Genomic DNA, 23,219 nt, shown 5'->3' on the forward strand with positions numbered 1-23,219 from the left:
AGCCCGATGCGGGGCTCGAACCTATGAACCGTGAGATCATGACTGGAGCTGAAGTTGGACGCTTAACCAACTGAACCACCCAGGCACCCCAGGATTTCATTATTTTTTATGACTGAAGAATATTGTATATGTTATTGCCACATTTTCTTTAGTCATTTACCTGCCAGTGAACACTTAAATTGCTTCTGTATCTTGGCTATTGTAAATAATGCTATAGGGAACATGGAGTTGTGTATATCTTTTAAAGTTACTTCAGATAAATCCTCAGAAGTGGAATTGCTAGATCATATGGTAGGTCTATTTTTTTTTAACTGATAATTTATTAAAAAGGTTGATTTAGGCATCTGCAGTGATGACTTCGACCTCAACTCCTAGCTCAGTACTGATGGAAGTAATCTGTTTAACAACCTCAGGATCGTGCAAATCAATGAGTCGCTTGTGGATCCTCATATGAAAATGATCCCAAGTCTTAGAACCTTTACCGCAAGGAGTATCTCTTGTAGTGATTCGAGAGTCTTGGTAGGCATTTGAACTGGTCCTTTCACTTTTCCTTTGTGCCTCTGATCAAGTTAGCACATACCTCCTCCAAAGATTTTATGTTGCGGCTGGTTAGAGTAATTGTAATTTGGTTAATTGCCACCTCTGGTTCCATGGTTGTCTTCCTGGTGTCTTTAAAAGCCATGGCTGCAGTGCAGCTTCCTGACCAACTTGTTCCTCAACAAGACAAACAGTGGTGAGTCAGGAGCAGTGTAAAATTTTTTGAGGAACCTCCATATTGTTTTCCACAGTGGCCACATGACTTTGCATTTCCACTAATAGTGTACGAGGGTTTTGTTTTCTCCACCTCCTCACCAACAGTTATTATTATCTCCTCACCAACAGTTATTATTATATTTTTGATATAACCATTCTCACAGGTGTGAGGTGGTATCTCATTGTGGGGTTTTTCAAAGTGTATTTATTTAGAGAGAAAGTGTGCATGAGTGAGCATGGGGGAAGGGCGGAGAAAGAGTCCCAAGAAGGCTCTGCACTGAGAGCAGTCTCCGCAGTTAGTGCAGAGCCTGACCTGGGTCTCGAATTCACAGCTCTCCGATCATGACCTGAGATGTAATTAAGAGTCAATCACTTAACATACTTAGCCACTCAGGCACCCCTCATTGTGGTTTTGATATGCATTACCCTGATGATTAGGGATATTGAGCATCTTTTCATGTACCTGTCCACCATTTGTATGCCTTCTTTGGACGCATGTCTATTCAGATTCTCTGCCTGTCACAGACTGTGAGTCTGGAGTTCTTGCTTGTCCAGCAAGAGTGGATGCAAAATTGAATATGAGAGAGGCTAATATCTGGGAGGAGACAAGAGCCCAGAATGGGGATTTTGTCTCTATTTATTGAGCTCTCATGATCTTAGACATGTGGCAAATGTGAAGAAAACAATCAGGTAGTAGTCATTAACTTGAGTTTGTAAGAAGCAAAGGGCCTGGGGGCAAGTGGTGTTTGTGATCAGAGCACAATAGTATATTGGTGACAGATGGAAAGTAGTTTCCTATAAGGAGTTACTCATGACCCTATTATAATATCTTGCTAACTAACCTTGGGCACTTTTGCCCTGTGGCAGAGCTTTCTGCCCTAAACTTCTTAAACTCATTTATGTAAGTATAAGGAATTTTTGAACCTATTTTCCCACATCTGCCCATTTGTAAGTTGGATTGTTTTTTTGTTATTGAGTTGTAAGAGTTCTTTATGTATTTTGGATATTAACCCCTTATCAGACATGATTTGCAGATTTTTTTCATTCAGTAGATTGCTTTTGCATTTTGATTAAAAACCTTCTGCACAGCAAAGGAAATAGTTTGATTTAGTCCCATGTGTTGATTTCTGCTTTTGTTGTCAAATCCAAAAAATCATTGAGACCAAGGTCAAGGAGCTTAACCATTTATGTTTTCTTCTAGGAGTTTTATGGTTCCATGTCTTACGTTCAAGTCTTGAGTTAATTTTTGTATATGGTGTAAGATAGTGGTCCAGCTTTATTCTTTTGCATGTAGCTGTCCAGTTTTCCCAGTATCATTTATTAAAAAAAAAACTGTCCGGGGCGCCTGGGTGGCTTAGTCGGTTAAGCGTCCGACTTTCGCTTAGGTCATGATCTCGCGGTTCGTGGGTTCGGGCCCCATGTCGGGCTCTGTGCTGACTGCCAGCTCAGAGCCTGGAGCCTGTTTCAGTCTGTGACTCCCTCTCTCTCTGACCCTCCCCTGCTTACACGGTCTCTCTCTCTCTCTCCTAGAAATAAAAAAAAAAATTAAAAAAAATAAACATTAAAAAAAATAAATAAATAAAAATAAATTTAAAAAAACTGTCCATTTCCCTACTGTACATATTCTTGGTTCCTTTGTCATAAATTAATTGACTATACCAGCATAAGTTTATTTCTAGGCCCTCTATTTTGTTTCATTGATCTATATGTTTGTTTTTATGCCAATGCTCTACTATTTTGATAACTATAGCTTTGTAATATAGTTTGAAATTAGGGACCATGGGGTCTCCAGCTTTGTTCTTTTCTCTCGGAATTGCTTTGACTCTTCAAGTTCTTTCTTGGTTCCATACAAATTTTAGGATTATTTGTTCTATTTCTGTGAAAAATGCCACTGGAATTTTCATAAGGATTGCATTAAATCTGTAGATGCCTTTGAGAAGTACGGATATTTTAACAATGTTAATTCTTCTTACCCAAGTCACTGAAGGTTTGAGTTGACTTTATAGAATGCATAGCAAGTAACAAGAATCCACTGTATATATGTTTTTGATTTTGACTTTGTATCAAATAGTATTGCCTAGACTCTTATAAATTTTAGTAACATGGCTGTAGATTCTTTTGGGTTTTCTACATGCATAAATCATGTCATATGCAAAATGGCACTTTATTGCTCCCCCCTCTAATCTTTATAACTATAGTTTCCCTTTTTTGCCTTAGTCTGCCAGTCAGGACCTCCAGTACAATGTTGTATGTAAGTGGTATTGGTCTCACTTGTCATGTTCATAATCTCAAAGGGAAGGCTGTCCGTGTTTCACCTTAAGTATGGTATCTGCATAAGTTTTTCTTAGATAGCCCTTATCAGACTAAGGCTAGTTTAAGACTTTTTGTCATGAATGGACATTGAATATTTTTTAATCAACTGTGTTTTCTGCATCTATTGAAATGACTATATGATTGTCTTTTCTTTTTTAAATGTTTGTTTATATTGAAAGATAGAATGTGTGCAAGCAGTGGAGGGGCAGAGACAGGGGGAGGTCCCAAGCAGGCTCTGTGCTGTCACCACAGAGCCTGACACTAGGCTCGAACGCACAAACCATGAGCCACGAGATCATGACCTGAGCTGAAACCAAGAGAAGGATGCCTAACCAACTGAGCCACCCAAACGCCCCTATATGATTGTCTTAGTGGTTGATTTTCCTTTTTTTTTTTTTTTTTTTTAAGGTTTTATTTTTAAGCAATCTCTGCACCCAGAGTGGGGCTTGACCTCCCAACCCCGAGATCAAGAGTTGTACACTCCACCCACTGAGCTAGCCAGGCTCCCCTTCATGGTTGAATTTTCTAACATTAATTTAGCTTCCCTTTCTGGAATTAATCCCATCTTGTGTTATATTATCCTTTTTCTATGTTGCTGATTTCAGTTAGCTGCTATTTTGGTTATATTTTTACATATGTATTCATTAGTGAGATTGATGTAAATTTTTCATTTTTCAAATGTCCTTGTTAGGTTTTGTGTTAAGGTTATGGCTAGTCTCCTAAAACCACCTAATTTTATATAGATTTAGGAGGGGTAGTGTTCGTTTAAAAAAAAAAGTTCTTAGAATAGTTTATGTGAAATTGGAGTGAATTTTTCCTTAAATTTTGGCAGAATTTGACAGCAAGATCATCTAGGCCTGGAGCTTTCTTTGTGGGAAGGTTTTTATTACTGTTTCTTTATATTTTAATTTTTGTTTATTTTTGGGAGAGAGAGAGAGACAGTGTGAGCAGGGGAGGATCAAAGAGAGCCAGAGACACGGAATTGGAAGCAGGCTCCAGGCTCTGAGCTGTCAGCACAGAACCCAGTGTGGGGCTTGAAGTCACAAACCGTGAAATCATGATGTATGCCGAAGTCGGACACTAAACCAACTGAGCCACCCAGGCACCCCTATTACTGTTTACTTTGTTAATGGTTATTGGACTGTTCACATTTTATACTTCTTCTTGTGTAGTTTTGATAAGTTTTATTTTTGTAGCTGTTTATCCATTTTACCTGCATCTTCAAATTTATTTGTATCAAGCTGTTTACAAATATATTCTTAGGATCAGTAATGATGTTTCCTTTTTCCTACTAATACTGGTTTCTTTGGCTTTTTCTCTCTCTTCTTGACCAGTTTCATTGACTGTTTGTCAATTTTATTAGGGTTTTTAAAGAACGAACTTCTTTTTGATTTTCTCTATTTTTGTTTTCCATCCATGCAAAAAAGAATTAATATTGCAGGCCAGAGACTGCTATCCTTAGAAAGTCCTGCTTGTGGGGGCCTGGGTGGCTCAGTCAGTTAAGCATCTGACTCTTGATCTCAGCTTGGGTCATGATCTCAGGGTTTTGAGTTCAAGTCCTATATTTAAAAACAGCGGGGGGGAAGGGTTTTGCCTGGGTGGCTCAGTCAGTTGGGTGTCTGACTTTGGCTCAGGTTATGATCTCACAGTTCGTGGGTTTGAGCCTGGTATAGGGCCTGTGCTGACAGCTCAGAGCCTGGAGCCTGTTTTGGATTCTGTGTCTCCCTCTCTCTCTGTCTCTTCCCTGCGCACATGTGCTCGCTTGCTCTCCCTCTCTCTCTCTCTCTCTCTCTCTCAGAAATAAATAAAAAAACATTAAAAAAAAAAAAAAGAGGGATGCCTGGGTGGCTCAGTCAACTGAGGGTCTGACTTCCACTTAGGTCATGATCTCGCAGTGCAGGAGTTCAAGCCTCACATCATGCTCCCCACTGTCAGTGTGGAGCCTGCTTCGGATCCACTGTCTCCCTGTCTCTGCTCTTTCTCTCTCAAAAAAATATAAACATTAAAAAAAAAGAAAAAAAAAAAGAAAAGAATGTCCTGCTTACAAGGTTGACCCCTGACTAGTGTCTAGAAATTTAGATTTGAGGAGGGTTCTTACCATTCCCCAACTGCTAAGGGTAGTTAACTGTGCCTTAACTGTTTGTGCAAACAACGTAGTATATGCTGAATACTTGCTCTCCTTCTAGGAGTCTAGAATTTTGATACATGATAGGCAGAAGGTGCGTTTAAGACCAGCCCCCAGTAAAAACTTTGGGCATTGAGTATCTAAAAAGTTTCCCTGGTAAACAACACTTCACACACGTTCCCACAATTTGATGCTGGAGAAATTAAAAGTATCCTATGTGACTGCCCTTGGGAGAGGACTCTTAGAAGCATGCACTTGATTTCTAGCAGCCTTTGCCCCATTCCCCTTTTTTCTGATTTTGCTTTGTGTCCTCTTGCTGTAATCATAGTCATGAGTATAACTATATGCTAAGTACTGAGTCCTTCTATTGTTTTAATGTTTATTTTTTGAAGGAGAGAGAGAGACAGACCATGAGTGGAGGGGAAGCCAGAGAGAGAGAGAGGGAGACAGAGTCTGAAGCAGGCTCCAGGCTCTGAGCTGTCAGCACAGAGCCTGACGTGGGTCTTGAACTCACATACTGAGAGATCATGACCTGAGCTGAAGTCAGATGCTTAACGGACTGAGCTACTCAGGTGCCCCCTCTGAGTCCTCCTTTCTAATCATCACTGAACCTAGGGTAGCCTTGGGGATGTTTGACACATCATTGTGAATGGCAGGTATTTCTATCTGAGATTGGGCTACTTATTGTCCTTAACACATTTTTATCAGTCTGTCTCATTGAACTTATCTCTTTAATTTCACTTGTGCATTAAAAGATCTTTGCATCACATATGGAGATAATTTGATTCTCTCTTTTCCCCATTACTCCTCAAATTTAAGGTCTTTTAGGAATGGTGCAGTTAAGAAACCTTATCCTCTGAAGATACTGGCCAACAAGAAGTCTTCTGCCTTCTCTGGGATCTGGAGAGAGCTACCTAGTGCTGGTCATCCAGTGCAGTATCATGTCTCACATGGTTGGACCCGAAGGAACCGGTTACGAGAATTGCGTATCAGGTGAGCTTGCAAGTGGTCACCTGCCTGCAATGATGTTTCCGTTGTTCTCCCTTCTTGGTTAAAATGAGGGGATGATTCTTCTTTTCCTATCTCAGTTATTTGGGTGGGGACCTTGCCTCCTCTTTGTCGCTGAGGACATTTAGGAATCTGCAGACTTAAAATCTGTCATTCTGTGTTTTCATTCACATTCTCTAGTTGTGCCCCACAATGTGTTAAGCTATAAGGAGTCTTCCAGAAAAAGTCTAAATGTAGTCTGAGAAAAATTATCATTTCCCACTACTCTTGATTAGGTCTATCAAAGGCATTCATTTATTCATTTAAAAATTTATCAGGCCTTCTCTTCCTTGGTGCTGCCTGTGGAGGTGACAGCCATTTCCTGCTGGCATCATGGCTGCCTTCAGACCTCTGGTAAAGCCCAAGATCATTAAAAAGAAGTCACCAGTCAGACCAGTATGTCAAAATTAAGTTCAACTGGCAGAAACCCAGAGTCATTGACAATAGGGTGTGCAGAAGATTCAAGGGCCAGATCTTGATATCCAGCATTGGTTATAAGAGCAACAAGAAACAAAGCAGTGCTGCCCAGTTGCTCTTGAAGTTCCTAGTCCACAATGTCAAGGAGCTTGAAGTGCTGCTGCTGTATAGTAATCTTACTGTGCAGAAATTGTTCACAATATCTTCTCCAAGAACTGCAAAGCCACTGCGGAAAGAGCAGCCCAGCTGGCCATCAGAGTCACCAATCCCAATGCCAGGCTCTGCAGCGAAAAAAATGAATAGAGAGCTTATGTGCACATTGTATTTGGATTAATAAAGCCATAAAACTACAAAAAAAATTATCAGTTGCCTATTTAGCCAGGTGGTGAGCTCAATGCTGAGAATACTAGGTGAATAAGACATTCCTGGTCCATGACCTCATGAAAGCTTAAAATCACATGGGCTTGACAAACTGTTAAACAAGTCACAACAGAGCCTGGTAAGTGCTATAAGACAGAGAATGTGGCACTGCAGAGCCACGTGGCTATAAAAGTCCCACTGGTGTAGCCAGCAGGAACTTCCCAGAGGAAGTGGGGTTTAAGTCAAGTCCTAAAGGATAATGTAAGAATAAGCTAGATAAAGGGCAGAAGGAAAAAGAATGTTCCAAGCTGAACCTGGAGACTAACTGGCCAAGACATGCCCACTTTTTTGTGTGTGTACCAGGCACTGTGCTAGGTACTTGGGATGCCATAAGACATGGTCTCTGCTCTCAGGGGCTCATGGTGCAGAGGGAACAACAGGCACCCTGTAAGCCCATTACTGTGATTTGGTATCATAACATTACATTATACTAAGGGTTGAAACAATTTTGAGGGTATAAAGCTACTCACTATGTTTGGGTTAGGGAAGGTCTAGGAAGGCTTCACATAGGAGCAAGCATTGACGATGAGCCTTGAGAGGTAAGTGGGCTTTTGCTAGGTATTGTAGGCAATAAGAATAATATGAATAAAAGTATTGTCATTTACTTCCTTTTCCTCAACTCTGAAGTCTTTACTGACAAAATATATTGAAAGTATTTTTTTAAAAATATTCTGTTTGGGACTTCTGGCTGGCTCAGTAGATAGAGCATGCAACTCTTGATCTCAGGGTTGTGAGTTTGAGCCCCACAGTGGGGCTTAAAACTTAAAAAAAAAAAAAAAAACCTGCTTGATCTTGGCTTTATAAGTCTGTCCCATCCTATGCTCTATTTGATACAGGATCAGCTATGATTCACCTTTTTACGCATGCTAGCATCTCTCCCCATGGGACCTTAGTTTCCTTCTACTTTCCAGAAAATTAATAACATAAGTCAAATGGAGTTTTAAAATGTGTATATCCTTTCTTTGCTTCTTTCAGATGCATCGCCAGAAAGTTTTTATATTTGTGGATTCGAGTAACTTTTGGAAGAGTATTTCCCTCTAAAGCCAGGTAATATTAGCTCCGAACACCACACTTCTCTGAGTTTGTTCTAGGTTTTGTTTTGTATTAACCCCACATGTAACCTTTGTTATGGCATGTGGTACATTTTTCTCCTGCTCCCCTCCAGCATCCAGCAGGCATATAGTATAATGGTGACCTAACACACAGTAGTTTGACTGAATGAGTGTATGAAGCAATCAGAAGTAAACTAAGCAAGATAGCTAAGACCTTCTGTTAAAAATGTATTCTGAGTATTTGCCCAGAAGTAAGCAGGTTCCTTCAGGGCATTAGTGAGACTGATCATATTAATAGGATCTAGGGCAGAACCTAGGGGAAATTTTGGCATTGGCAAGGGGAGTGAAATTTTAGTCAAGAGAATGTCCCTGTGCCACAGCTTCACTCTTGTATGGGCCGCTGCCCCCTGCTGCGGGTTTTGGTTAAAATTGCTTTAGCTGCAGTACCCAGAATAGATTGCTAGGGGGAGCCACCAGCATCAGGGACACAGTGTAGGATATATTTCAGAGGAAGAATTGGCAGCCATTGAGATGTAGGCATTTTTTTAAAAAACTGAAATGTTGTGGGTTCTTAACCCCCTACCCTTCCCTTATTACAACCACTTGTTTCATTTTTCTTACATTATGACTTTACTAATCTGAAACATCATCCAAATCTGTTGATTCAAACTCTTTTAAGCTTGGCTTGTGGGTGTGCTCTGAAATCTTTTCCTTGTATGCCCTCTGGGGGTCTGTCTGTTCCCATGTCCTTTGTGTACCTTTACCAGTGAAGCTCCCAGTATGGCCGCAGTCCATCCCAGCTGCAGATGTTATAGTTCACCTCTGCTTTTCCTTCTTTTGGAACCTTGGCCCTGTCCATTTCACTCCCTTGGTAGCTTTATTGTCAGTGCCTTCAAATAAAGTTGGTGTTTTTTTTAATTCAGTTGAGTATTTTATTTATTCCTCCCTCCCCCCCCGCCCCGTAGTTAGCTTAGAAGTTTTATATTCTTTCTATCTAAAAGAATATAACATATATCTTTATCAGAGTCTAATATTAATTGGTCCTTTTGTCCTCTTCCCAAACAACGCAAAGTCTTTAGAATACTTTAACTGTGACTGTTCCCCTCTGCACCTACATGCCCTTATTGTAGGGCATTTTAATTCAGTTTACATTTTAAAATCTGCAAAACATTATTATTCTTGTTCTATACAGCTAATATTCATTTAGATTTATCCACGTATTGACCCTTCCTATTCTTCCCCACCCTCACTGCATCTCCAGGTTTTCATCTCTGATTATTTTCTTACTATCATTGAAACATCCCTGAGCATTTGCTTTAGAATAGATCTGCTTGTGATGAAGTCTCTCAGATTTTGTCTAAAAATGTTTTATTTCACTTTCATTTTTGAAGGATATTTCATTCTATAGAGATATCTAGGTTGCCAGTCCCCCCCCCCCCCCCCCCCCCCCCCCCCCCCCCCCCGCCCCCAGCATTTTGAAGATATTTCATTGTCTTATGGCTTCCATCTGTAAGTTGTTAGTCTAATTATTGCAGTTGTGAAGATTCATTATCTTATTTTTGAAGTTTTAATATGATATGGGTAGGTGTGGATTCATTTTCTTAAAGTCTTAGCTCATTTTGACATAATAGGTTACAGGCTATTTGTTTTTTTTGCTTTGTTTTGTGGACACATCTTCCTGGCATACTTTCTTTGTCCAAAGCCACGTTATTCTCCTTTTTCTTTTTTCATACAATCACTTTACATGGTATTTGACCTCAAATACTTTGTTGCTTTTTTTTTTTTTTTTTTTTAATTTTTAACGTTTATTTTTGAGACAGAGAGAGAGAAGGAGAGAAGGAGGGAGGAGAGCCAGAAAGGGGGAGACAGGATCAGAAGCAGGCTCAACGCAATGAACACAGAGTTGTATGCTTAACCAACTGAGCCACCCAGGCGCCCCTGTTGCTCATTTTTATGTGGAATTAATCTCTCTGAATTTTTAGAGCAAGGCAAGTTCAGTTAACTTAACTGATTTCACAAAGCTCCCACTTCTGTCTTATTTGTAGTATTTAAAAAAAACCATGGTGTCTTGTTCTCTGGGATATCCTGATTCTGTTCTCCTAAAATACTTGGTCTGCTCCTCTTTCCTCTTCTCTCTTGTCCCTCTCTTGCTTATTTTCTATTCTACTTCCAGCAGCTTTTTCTCAGTATGAAGCTGTTGTGCCCTAATCGCAAGACCCAGAGACCTCTAAGGAGCCGACACCAGTGCAAATACAAAAGGGTCTTTATTACAGGCTCGAGCAGGGGCTCATCTGCCTACCGGTGTCATGGCAGCAAGATGAAGCGAAGAACAATAATGAATAGGATTTTTAAGGAGTAAAGGATGGTGGTGTTACAGTACATGTAGCATCATCACATAAACACCAATTACAATTGTACAGCACCCCTGGTAACAGCTTTGACCATTCAGTATCTGTGAGGTGTTCATTACTTTTGGTGGGACCCAATCATGACTTTTGAGAATCCTTTGAAAATGACCAATTATGAGGTGAGTTCAAAGGGCCCATGTGGGGTTCAGGCAAGCAGTGAGAAATTGGCTAGTTTGTATCTGCAGTTCCCAGCCTTGACTCAGACCATAGGAGTGTTTCTTTTTTCTTTTTCTTTTTTTTTTTTTTCCTTAAATGTTTATTTCTGAGAGAGACAGCGTGAGCAGGGGAGGGTCAGTGAGAGAGGGAGACACAGAATCCGAAGCAGGCTCCAGGCTCTGAGCTAACTGTCTGCACAGAGCCCGACGTGGGGCTTGAACCCACGAACCGTGAGATCATGACCTGAACCGAAGTCGGACGCTCAACCAACTGTGCCACCCAGGCGCCCCTCTTTTTTTTTTGATTAGCTGAACTGAAGGTGGTCTGAGGATGGCTTTAGCCTTGAACAGTCTGAGGCTTTTCCTGGAACTGGGACTGGGGCTACATGCAGCCAGAGGTTGCTCTTAATGGAGGACTTAATTTTTGGCTCTTCAAAGCTGTCGTAAAAGGGAGCTTGGCATGTCGGTTCTGAAACTATAGGTGCTAGACTGCTTCAGCTGTTTCAGTCCTTTCTGCATGAGCCCTGGTAATGGAGGGGGGAAAGCTCCTCTCAGGTTCAGCTGCTAGTCTCAAATTGGGCTTCTGCACTTTGCAGTGACTACTTATTGGCTGGAGATTTTCCCATTCTCTGCCTCCTTAGATGCCACCCTCATTGCTCTTTCTTCTTCCTGTAGAAATATTAACACTATGCAGGTCTTTTGACTATGGATGGTTTGTCCTGCTTGTATTTTGGATTTATGGTGATACCTTGTCACCTGGTTTTGTTGTAACAGATACATGAATTTTTGGTTTTGCCTCATAGTTGCTGTGTGTGTTTTACGGGGATTCAGAGACTAGAAAACTATGTTGCCCCTTCCACTATCTTCACCAAATTCTTTTCCTACTTAATTTTACTTTACTTAATATTTGACCCATATTTAACTAGAAACCTCTTTTTTTTTTTTTTTTTTAAGTATATTCCAAATACTCGGAAATGCTGATTATATCAGTTAGAAATACATTTGGGGTACCTGGGTGGCTCAGTCTGTTAAACATCAGACTTCGGCTCAGGTCATGATCTCCTGGTTCATGAGTTCAGACCCTGCGTCAGGCTCTGTGTTAACAGCTCAGAGCATGGAGACTGCTTCGGATTCTGTGTCTCCCTTTCTGTCTGCCCCTCCCTCTGTTGTGCCCGATTCGTGAATCCCCTGAGACCCCCAAGGAGCCGACACCGATGCAAGTACAAAAGGGTCTTTATTACAAGCTCGAGCAGGGGCTGACCCGCCTACCGGTGTAGTGGCAGAAGGTGAAGCCCCGAACAATAGTGAGCAGGGTTTTTAAGCAGTAAGGGACGGGGGTGTTACAGTGCACACATTGTACGTATGGCATCGTCACATAAGCACCAATTACAGTTGTACAGCAGCACCCATGGTAACAGCTTTGACCATTCAGTATCTGTGAGGTGTTCATTACATTTGGTGAGACCCAATCATGACTTTTGAGAATCCTTTCAAAATGACCAATTATGAGGTGAGTTCAAAGGGCCCACGTGGGGTTCAGGCAAGCGGTGAGAAATTGGCTAGTTTGTACAGAATAACTGTCTACAGTTCCCAGCATTGACTCAGACCACAGGAATGTTTTTTGATTAGCTGATCTGAGGGCGGTCCGAGGATGGCTTTAGCCTTGAGCAGTCTGAGGAACTAGGGCTATGTGCAGCGCGAGGTTGCTCTTAATGGAGGTCTTAATTTCAAAATGACATTACTTGGGCTCTTCACCTCCACTCATGCTCAGTCCCTCCCTCCCTCTCTCAAAATAAATAAATAAATAAATAAACATTATAAAAATAAATACATTTAACTCTAAGAGGAAGTCTGACAATGGCTTTAACAAATTGGGATTTGTTTTTTCTTATAAGCAGTCTGGAGGATGGTGTTGGTTTAGCTGTTCAGTGATGCCATCAAAGACTCAGGTTTTTAGTACCTTTCAAGTTCACCATTCTTAACATATTGGCCCTTTGTTCTCAGAGATGACACTGCATAATTGCAAAAAGACTGTTCTATTTTACACAGGAAAGAGTAGGGGAAGGGTGTTGTCAGCTAGATCTGTCTCTTACTCAGGAAAACAAAACTTTCCTGAAAGCCCTCAGCTGCATTCTGTTTCTGCCTCATTGGCGAGAGCTATGTCAGTGGCTACCTTTTGCTACAAAGCAGGCTGGGAAAGAAACCTTTCCAGCCTCTGCAGTTGGATGCCTGTGAGGAAGCAAAGGCTGGTGTTAGGTTAGCCAGTGACAGATGTTGGCCATACTGTTTTGAAATGATCACATTATACTCTTTACTTTCTTTGCTCTTGAGTAATAGCAGGGTATGGAGGAAAGAATACTGTACTAGAATTTGGGAGACCCAAATTTTGGTCTTAGCCCAGACCCCTAGGGGACAAGTTCTGGCTCTGGGCCTTAGTTTCTCGAATTGTAAAAAGAGAGAGTGAGAATACTAATTGTTGTCTAAGCATCTACCAGAGTTAGTATTCTGGTACTGTGTTTCCATTGACTTAGAAATTTGTGATGGGGCGGGTTTTTTCAAGTTGTAATCTCTCTTTAAATCAAGTGGGTTGTGGGGCGCCTGGGTGGCTTGGTCGGTTGAGCGTCTGACTTTCGCTTAGGTCGTGATCTCGCGGTTCGTGGGTTCGAGCCCCGCGTCGGGCTCTGTGCTGACTGCCAGCTCAGAGCCTGGAGCCTGTTTCAGTCTGTGACTCCCTCTCTCTCTGACCCTCCCCTGCTCACGCTGTCTCTCTCTCTCCCTCTCTCTCTCTCTCCTAGAAATAAAATAAAAATTTTAAAAAATAAAAAATAAATAAATCAAGTGGGTTGTTATTTTGGGGAAAATTGGACATACTGATCTTTGCTTTTTTTGTTGTTGTTTTGGTCTTTTCCCATGTTATTTATTCCTCACTTTTAGGAGTATTAGAGGAGAACTTTATCATACGAGTTATGCATACATGTCCATATATAAGGTAGTCATAAATACGAGGTAATTATTTTTCTGGAGAGGAGATCTGAACAAAAACTTTTAGCTAACTTGGGAACTAGGTAAAATGGTCTTGTCTATTTATAGTATTTATTTATTTTCTAAGCTTATTTATTTATTTTGAGCGAGAACAAGTGGGCAAGGGGCAGAAAGAGAGAGGGAGAGAGAGAATCCTAAGCAGGCTCTGCAGTGTCAGTATGGAGCCCGACATGGGGCTTGAACTCACAAGCTGTGAGATCATGGCCTGAGCTGAAACCAAAAGCTGGATGCCTAACCAACTGAGCCATCTAGGTGTCCCTGTAGTATTTATTTTTACTTACAGTATTTCATCAATATTTCTTCCTCATTCTTTACTAATAACCTTCCTATTTTCTTGATAGAAATAACAGAAGAGACTTGCACAAACTCCCTCCACCTCATCCACCCAACTCCCCACCAGCATCTATCACCATGCAACTGCTTTCCCTACTGTTAAGCCGGTGACCTGTTCTTGCTCTCATCTGCAGCAAAATTTTTGGTTTCTGCATTCGGTTGCCTTTGTACCTACTCAAGGCCATCGCCCTAGCAATTTTTTTTTCTCTTTTCTGCATTATCATTTTCACTCTCTACTGGATCATTTGCACCAGCATATAATGCCCTTTATTTCTCTCATCCTGAAGAAAGTAAAATCTCTCTGATTGTAGGTCCTCCTGCAGCTAGCACTCTGTATCTTTGCTTCCCTTTACATCAACTCCCCTGGCCAGACTCGGTGTCTCCAATGTGTCTTATAATCTCTCTTAAATCCATCCCACTAGGCTTTAGATTCTATTCCTCCACCAAAACTATATTTGTTAAGGTCATTGCATTTGCCAAAATTAGTGGTAAATTCTGAAATTTCCTCTTACATGGCCTACCAGGAAGCGCAAGACGGTCTGTCATTCTCTTCTCTGAGAGGCCCTTTCTTCTTGCACCTTCCAGGTTACCATCCTCTCATGGCTTCCCTTCTCCCTCTTTGACTGCTCCATTTTTCTTTTATGGGTTCCTCCTCACCTAAATACCCTACGCCACATCTTTGTCCTTCTGTGTACCTCACAATTGTGATAATCTCATCAACTCTCAAGATGATTCCCAAATATATACACCCCACCCAAACCTCTCCCTTGTCCAGACTGCTGTGTACATGACAGTTCCACTATGTATCTAATAGATGTCACAACTTAACTATGTCCAAACCTGAAATCTAGAGCATCCCAACAAACCTCTCTGCTGAGCCTTCTTCCTCTCTGTTAATGGAAACTCCCATTATTTCCAGGGACTCGGATCAGAAACCTGGGAGTCACCTTTGACATCTCTCTCTCATACCTAGTTTACAATGCCAAATGCCCAAATTGTGTTGACACAACTTTCAAAATATATTTAGACTCCACCTTTCTTCAGCACCTCTAGTTGCTACCACCCTGGTCCAAGCCATCATCATGTCTCCCCCTAAATGACTGCAGTAACTTCACTGGTCTCCTGTTTCCAGCCCTGCCCCAGTCAGTCTTTTTGCAACTGGTATTCTGAGTAAATCAAATCATGTTCCTCCTCTGCTCAGATGGCTTCCCTTCTGGCAGAGAGTAAAAGCCATAGTCCTTATGGCCTATAAAGCAAATTGCTTTTTGCTATCTATCTATGGATTTTTAAAAAATTTCTGCTGTCATATTTAAAACTCCCAACATCTCTTTTTTTGTTCTCTGAATATTCCTTTAAAAAAAAAAAAGCATCCCGTAGGTTCATAATCTTTTGAAGTTAATGTAGCAATTTGTTAAGATTTTTGCTCATATAGTCTGTTTTTTTCTGAACCCCTTTTTTCTCTGTGCCTTTGGTCATTGTCTCATATCCAGCCTTTCCTAAAATATCAAAACGTTCTTTCATTGTTCATATTTAAGAGTTAGACACTGGGGCGCCTGGGTGGCTCAGTCAGTTGAGCGTCCAACTTCGGCTCAGGTCATGATCTCACAGTCTGAATTCAGGCCCTGCATTGGGCTCTGTGCTGACAGCTCAGAGCCTGGAGCCTGCTTCAGATTCTGTGTCTCCCTCTCTCTCTACCCCTCCCCCACTTATGATCTGTCTCTAAAAAGTAAACATTAAAAAAATTTTTTTTAATTAAAAAAAAGACACTAAAATGTTCATTTTGGAAGCTTCTCTATGTATGTGTAGTGACTTATAAATTGAAGGCTTCGATTTAGGCTTGTGAGGGGGTGCATGGGTGGCTCAGTTAGTCGTCTGACTTCAGCTCAGGACATGATCTCGTGGTCCATGGGTTCGAGCCCCGCATCAGGCTCTGTGCTGACAGCTCAGATCCTGCAACTTGTTTCAGATTCTGTGTCTCCCTCTCTCTCTGCCCCTCCCCAGCTTGTGCTCTGTCTCTCTCTGTCTCAAAAATAAATAAACGTTAAAAAAAAATGTGTTTTTAATTTAGGCTTGTGAGGTAGAGACTGGACAGTTTCACTGGGGAACCTCCAGCTGTCACTATCCAGAAGCCTTTTCCCTTAGGTGGTTGATCAGTGTTCCCCAGAGGGGAGGAATCCTCCAAATTCTTTCTGGGCTGTAGTGGCTTGGAGGTGGGTGGTGGCGATTATAAGCTTGGCTGTAGGCAGAGGAGAGGGAATGTGGATATCACTGTTGAGTACATGGATGCTCCGTTTAAGATCCTCACCAGAGCTCTGCTGATATTCTGCAGTTTAGTGCTCCTCTGTTCAGCCTCTCCAGAGATAAATCCAAGTCTCTACTTGGGTGAATAACAGGATCCCAGGCTTCTTATGTCCAGGCTTGCAAACAATCCTGTTTTCATCTCCACCCAGGGCTCCCTCATTCCTGATGCCTCATGTTCCCATGCCTCTCTGAGGTCTGTGCCACCAGCTGGTTGCTTCTTGACTCCCTCTGGACAAGATATTTAGTTCTTTCTCTGCTTTCTCTGATATGATAGGATATATTGATTCAGTTCTCTGATATGTTGATTCGGTTGCCTGCGCTATCATCTAAAATTTGTTGACATCTCTTGTCTATCATTGTTGCTCCTATTCTTTGTCTTTGTGAGCTTACACCTTTTGAAACATATGCTGTTATTTTAGTGGGGTTTGGGAAGAGAAGGAGGTAGATGGATAGTAGTAGATAATAGAAGGAAATACATGTGCAAATGGAAGTGGTTCTTTTCCATGAAATTTTTAAAAAATTATCAAAATTGTTTAAAAAATTTTTAGGGGCACCAGAGTGGCTCATTCAGTTAAGGGGTCAACTCTTGATTCATCTCAGGTCATAATCTCACTGTTTATGAGATTGTGTCCCGTGTCAGGCTCTGTACTGTTAGCTTGGGAGTCTCTCTCTGCCCTTCCCATAATCATGCTTTCTTTCTCTCAAAATAAACAAACATTAAAAAAACTTTTGTTTTTAAACTATAGACACATGTAATAGGAAACACCAGTCTCCCATATCTCCCTGAGAGAGAACAACTGGTAATAGTTTGGTATTGTGGAGATGTTTTGAGGCTTTTAATATGTATAGTTTAATTATTTATATATGTATGCAGGATACATGCATATAGATATATATGTTTTTATGTATGTCTACAAATATATGTGTGTGCATACATTATGTATGTGTAAATATATGCAAATTTGTATGTATTATATTCTAACATAGGAGTATTGGAAATCCAAAAAAAAAAAAAATGTAACTTAAGAGGTGCCTGGGTGGCTCAGTCAGTTAAGTGTCCAACTTTGTCTTAGGTCATGATCTCATGGTTTGTGAGTTCAAGCCCCACTTAGGCTCTGTGGTGTCAGCTCAGAGCCTGCTTTGGATCCTCTTGTCTCCCTCTCTCTGCCCCTCCCCTGTTTGTTCGCACTCTCTCTCAAAAATAAATAAACATTAAAAAAATTAACTTTAGAAAATGGTGTCATACATAGTATGAGGTAGCTTTATTTTTTCACCTAACCACTTCTCTGGAACATCTCTTCATTTCAGTGTCTTCAGCTCCACTTCACAAAAAATGAGTAAGTGACATTAGTTGAATTTAACCTATCTATTCCTTTGAGGGACATTTGTTGAATTTTATCCTCTTTTATTATGGACAAGAATGAAGTAAATTTCCCTGTGTATATTTTTGTGACTTTTTTAAAAGCTGAGTGGTGAGGAGGAAGCACATGTTAATAATCTGCAGAACCGTGAAAATAAATTCAAAGTGACTGACAGGCAGAGTTCTTGAGTTATCAGTCACCTCAACAGTGCCTGCTATAGCATCAACACAATCTGCCATTGGTCTTGTTTTCTTTGTTATTACTTTGTCCCCCTCTTTATTGCCTCTACTTATCTTCTGCTATTTTTATAACTCTTCTGGCTAGATTTCAGCTAAACTAATATGCTCTGTTCTTGTTAAGTACTAGGAATAACATTAAGCATTTGCTTATTTTATAGCTTTTAATCTCCTAAATACATAAATATGAAGTGTAACTACTACTTTTTACTAATTAAAAATATTTTTTAGGGGCTCCTGGGTGACTCAGTTGGTTAAGCATGTGACTGAGGCTCAGGTCATGATCTCGTGGTTTGTGAGTTCGAGCCCCATATAAGGCTTGCTGCTGTCAGCCTGTCAGCACAGAGCTCTCTTTGGATCCTCTGTCCTGCTCTGTGCTCCTCCCCTGCTAGTGCTGTCCCCAAAATAAATAAATATTCAAATAATAATAAAAGTGAAAATATTTTTTAGTCTGATGAAGAAAAATAGAATAACCCTCAACTTACGGTATTTGAAAAGTCCAATTTTTTTTTAAAGTTTTATTTATTTCTGAGAGAGAGAGAGAGAGTGATCAGGAAGGGTCAGAGAGAGAGGGAGATACAGAATCTGAAGCAGGCTCCAGGCTCTGAGCTGGCTGTCAGCACAGAGCCCGATGCGGGGCTGGAACCCACGCACCGTGAGATCATGACCTGAGCTGAAGTCGGATGCTTAACCGACTGAGCCACCCAGGTGCCCCGAAAAGTCCAATTTTTAGTTTACCTTAACCTCATTAATTGGCAAGATATGTAGTATAACATTTTTAGCTTTCTTTCTAGTTTAAGTACTTTTTTCCTAGTTTAAGTATGTCTAAATATTTGATCTGAAAAATATCTGTTTTTATTCTCTTCTGGTGTTATCAAATAATGAGACACACTTTTCTGTGAGAAAGTAACAGTGCTATGAAACTAATTTGGTAACAAATACAAGCTCCCACATCATCATGGATTTTTCTCTGATTTTTGTTCACTGCCAAAGGTGTTACTATGAGCAGAGAATACTATGCAAGTTCTTTGAAGAATGGAAAGAAGAGTGGTGGGTTTTCCAGCGAGAATGGAAACTCTGTGTTCGAGCAGACTGTCACTACAGGTCAGGTTTCATGTTATATTATTTTAATTTTGTTGATTCACATTATGAAATAGTTATCTGTTGGCATATTTCTGGTCAAAAGAAGAAAGTTTTTTGTTCCCTAGTTTTATTGCAGTATAACTGACATATATAATTATAAGAGTTTCAGATATACAGCATAAAGGTTTGACTTACATATATTGTGAAATGATTACCACAATAAGTATAGTTAACATCCATAGCTCATAAAGATACAATAAAAAGAAATGGAAAAAAAAGAAAAAAGCCTTTTTTAGTTGTAATGAAAAGTGTTGGGATTTATTCTCTTAACTTTCTTTTTATTTTTTAATTTTTTTAATGTTTTTTTATTCTATTTTTGAGAGAGAGAGAGACCGCATGAGCAGGGGAGGGTCAGAGAGTGGTGGGGACACAGATTCCGAAGCAGACTTCAGGCTCTGAATTGCCAACACCGAGCCCGACGTGAGGCTCGAACCCACAAATGGTGAGATCATGACCTGAGCCGAAGCCAGACACTCAACTAACTAAGCCACCCAGGCGCCCCTATTCTCTTAACTTTCATACATATCATACAGTAGTGGTAACTATAGTTATCTTTGTTGTACATTTCATCCTGAGGACTTACGTATTTTATAATTGGAAGTTTATGCTTTTGACTACCTTCCTCCAGTTCCTTCTCTCCCTGCTCTCCCACCCTCGCCTCTGGTAACCACAAATCTGATCTTTTCTATGAGGTTTTTGGTTCGTTTTTAGATTCCATGGGTAAGTGAGATCATACAGTATTTGTCTTTGACGTAATCACTCAGTATAATGCCCTCAAGTTTCATCCATGTAGTCACAAAAGGCAGGATTTTTTTGGTTTTTATTCTATTGTACGTATAGACCACAACTTTATCCATTCATCCATCATGGACAATTAGATCGTTTCCATATCTTGGCTATTCTAAATAATACTGCTATGAACATGGGAGTGAAGATATCTTTGCAAGTTAATGTTTTTGTTTACATTGGATATATTCCTAGAAGCAAAGTTGCTGGATCATATGGTAGTTCTACTTTTAATTTTTTGAGGATCCTCCATATTGTTTTTCATACTGGCTGTAGCAATTTACAGTCCCACCAACACTGCACAGTCTCCACATTCACACCAGCATTTGTTGTCTTCTGTCTTTCTGATGGTCATGCTAACAGGTGTGAGGTGATACCTCATGGTTTTTCATTTCCCTGATGACTAGTGATGTTGAGCATCTTCTTCGTGAACCTGTTGGCCTTTCGTAGATCTTCTTTGGAAAAATGTCTATTCAAGTTCTTTGCCTACTTTTTTTTTTAAAGTAGGCTCCATGCCCAGTGTAGGGCTTGAACCAATGACTGCAAGATCAAGAGCCAGGCATCTCTTTGCCTATTTTTAAGTTGGATTATTTGGGGGTTTTGCTATTTAGTTGTATGAGTTCTGTATATATTTTGGATATTAACCATTTATCAGATATATGGTTCGCAAGTATTTTTTCCCATTCTACAGGCTATCTTTTTCATTTTGTTGACTGTTTCTTTTGCTGTATGGAAGTTTTTTAGTTTGATGTAGTTGCACTTGTTTATGTTTATTCCATTGCTTGTACTTTAGGTGTCCTATCAAAAAAAATAATTTCTAAGATGTGAAGGTGCTTTTTTCCTATATTTTCTGTTAGGAGTTTCATGGTTTCAGATCTTATATTTAAGTCTTTAATTCACTGTGAGTTAATTTTTGTGAGTGGTTTAAGATAGGTATCTAGTATTATTCCTTTACATAAGAATATCCAGTTTTCCCAGCACCATTTATTGACAAGATTGTCTTTTTTCCACTGAGTAATCTTGGCTCCTTTGTCAAATATTAGTTGACCATATATACTCAGGTTTATTTCTGGGCTTTTGATTCTGTTCCATTGGTCTGTTGGTCAATTTTCATGCCAGTACCATAATGCTTTGATTACTATAGCTTTACAGTATAACTTTAAATCAGGAAGTGCGATGCCTCCTGCTTTGTTCTTCTTTCTCAGAATTGCTTTGGATATGTGGAGTCTTTTGTATTCTATAGAAATTTTAGGATTGTTCTGCTTCTGTAGAAAATGCCATTGGATGGCAATGAGAGAAAAAATGAAATCTGGCCTTGTGTAGCAACATGGATGGACCTTGAAGGTGTTATGCTGAGCGAAATATGTCAGGCAGAGAAGGACAAATATCATATGTTTGCACGTATAGGAGGATTAGGAGGAACTTAACAGAGGACCATGGGGGAGAAGAACTGAGGACTGATGGATGTGGGGGGGTGGGGGGGATGGGCAAGGAGGGGGGCACTTGTGGGGATGAGCACTGGGTGTTATATGGAAACCAACTTGACAATAAACTATTTGTAAAAAAAAAAAAAAAAAAAAAAGCATTTTCGGTAAAAAAGAAATGCCATTGGAATCTTGATAGGCTTACACTGAATCTATAGATGGCTTTTGGTAGTATTTTAATAATTTTAATAATTTTATTATTAACATTAAATTACACAAAGGGGAAAGGTATAGAGAGAGAGATAGAATCCCAAGAAGCCTCTGCATTGTCAGTTCAGAGCCTTACATAGGTCTCAATCTCATGAACTGTGAGATTTTGACCTGAGCCAAAATCAAGAGTTGGACACTTAACTGACTGAATTACCCATGCCTCCCTAACTTTCTGTTTCTTTGCATCTTCTTTGATTTCTTTTGTCAGTGTTGTGTAGTTTTCAGAATAGAGATCTCTCATCTCCTTGGTTAAATTTATTACAAAGTATTTTATTGTTTTCGGTGTATTGTAAGTGGATTGATATATTTGTTTTTCAGATAATTCACTGTTAATGTATAGAAATATTACTGATGTGTGTGTTGATTTTGTATCTTGCAAAGCTTACTGAATTTATTTATTAAATATAATAGTTTTGGGGTTGAGTCTTTAGGATTTTCTATGTATAAAATCATGTCTGCAAATAGGCAATTTTACTTCTTCCTTTCTAATTCTGATGCCTTTTACTTTTTTTGACTGATTGCTTTGACTAGGACTTCCAGTACTATGTTGAATAGGAGTGGGGAGAGTGGACACTTTTGTTCCTGATCTTACGGGAGCCTTTCTCTATTGGATATGATGTTAGCTGTGGGCTTGTCATGTATGACCTTTATTATATTGAGACATGTTTGATCTATGCCTAATTTGTTAAATGTCTTTATGATGTATGGTTGTCGAATTTTGTCAAATGCTTTTTCTGTGTCTTTTAAGATGATCCTATAATTCTTTTATTCTGTTAATGTGATGTATCACATTGATTTGGAGAAAAGTTTTGAGTCATATTCTCTTGGCTTCAAATTCTTTTTAGAGTAAACAAGATCAAAGTCCTAAATTAAACCCAAGCACATGTACATGTGGGCGCGCACACACACAGACACCTCTTTAATTTACCATTTTATATTGGTAATGTTAATGATTTCAATAGTGTTTTCTCACTGACACTTCTGTGTAATTTCTAATTCTCAGAATATTCTGTTTTTTAAACTAATAAGTTGATTTAATTTTTATTGATTACAGGAGAAATTATATGCCCAATATCAGACATTAAGAAAACAGAAATGGGAAAGAAAAACTCTCAGTCTTGAAATTGGTCAAGGGATAAGTAGAGGAAAACTTGGAATTATATTAAATACACATTTTTTATACATTTTTTAAAATTTTATTTATTTATTTTTCTCCAGCACTTGTTATCTTTTATTTGTTTGGGTTTTTTTTTTTTTTTAACCAATAGTTTATTGTCAGGTTGGTGGAGGGAGGGCACTTGTGGGGATGATCGCTGTGTGTTATATGGAAACCTTTTTTCATTTTTTTAAATGTTTAGTTTTGAAAGAGAGAGCGTGAGCAGGGAAGGAGCAGACAGAAAGAGGGAGACACAAATCTGATCTGAAGCAGGCTTTAGGCTCCAAGCTGTCAGCACAAAGCCAGAGGCAGGGCCCGAACTCACAAAGCATGAGGTCATGACCTGAGCCAAAGTCACATGCTCAACTGACGGAGCCACCCAGGCACCCCTTATATCATACCTTTTCTAATAAAAAGTTTATGTATGTTGTATATTGTATTTTCTTAAAATAGTATTAACTCTCATAATCACTTCTT

General features: G+C 39.8%; 1 protein-coding gene and 1 pseudogene across 5 annotated transcripts in view; one reads left to right on the top strand and one right to left on the bottom strand.

The window, feature by feature from the left end:
- The window catches only part of SFI1 (SFI1 centrin binding protein), a 102,868-nt gene that overhangs the window by 14,777 nt on the left and 64,872 nt on the right, over positions 1–23,219 (top strand). For all 5 annotated transcript variants that reach the window (XM_039225867.1, XM_039225863.1, XM_039225866.1 and 2 more), the window contains 3 exons: positions 6,011–6,184; positions 8,051–8,122; positions 18,957–19,067. In XM_039225867.1, the coding sequence (XP_039081798.1) occupies positions 6,011–6,184; positions 8,051–8,122; positions 18,957–19,067 (357 nt within the window). The remainder of the gene's footprint in view (positions 1–6,010; positions 6,185–8,050; positions 8,123–18,956; positions 19,068–23,219) is intronic.
- On the bottom strand, positions 337–682 carry LOC120227846 (annotated as a pseudogene).

This window comes from Hyaena hyaena, unplaced genomic scaffold, assembly GCF_003009895.1.
Source record: "Hyaena hyaena isolate Hyena2069 unplaced genomic scaffold, ASM300989v1 scaffold_19, whole genome shotgun sequence".
NCBI classification, from domain to species: domain Eukaryota; kingdom Metazoa; phylum Chordata; class Mammalia; order Carnivora; family Hyaenidae; genus Hyaena; species Hyaena hyaena.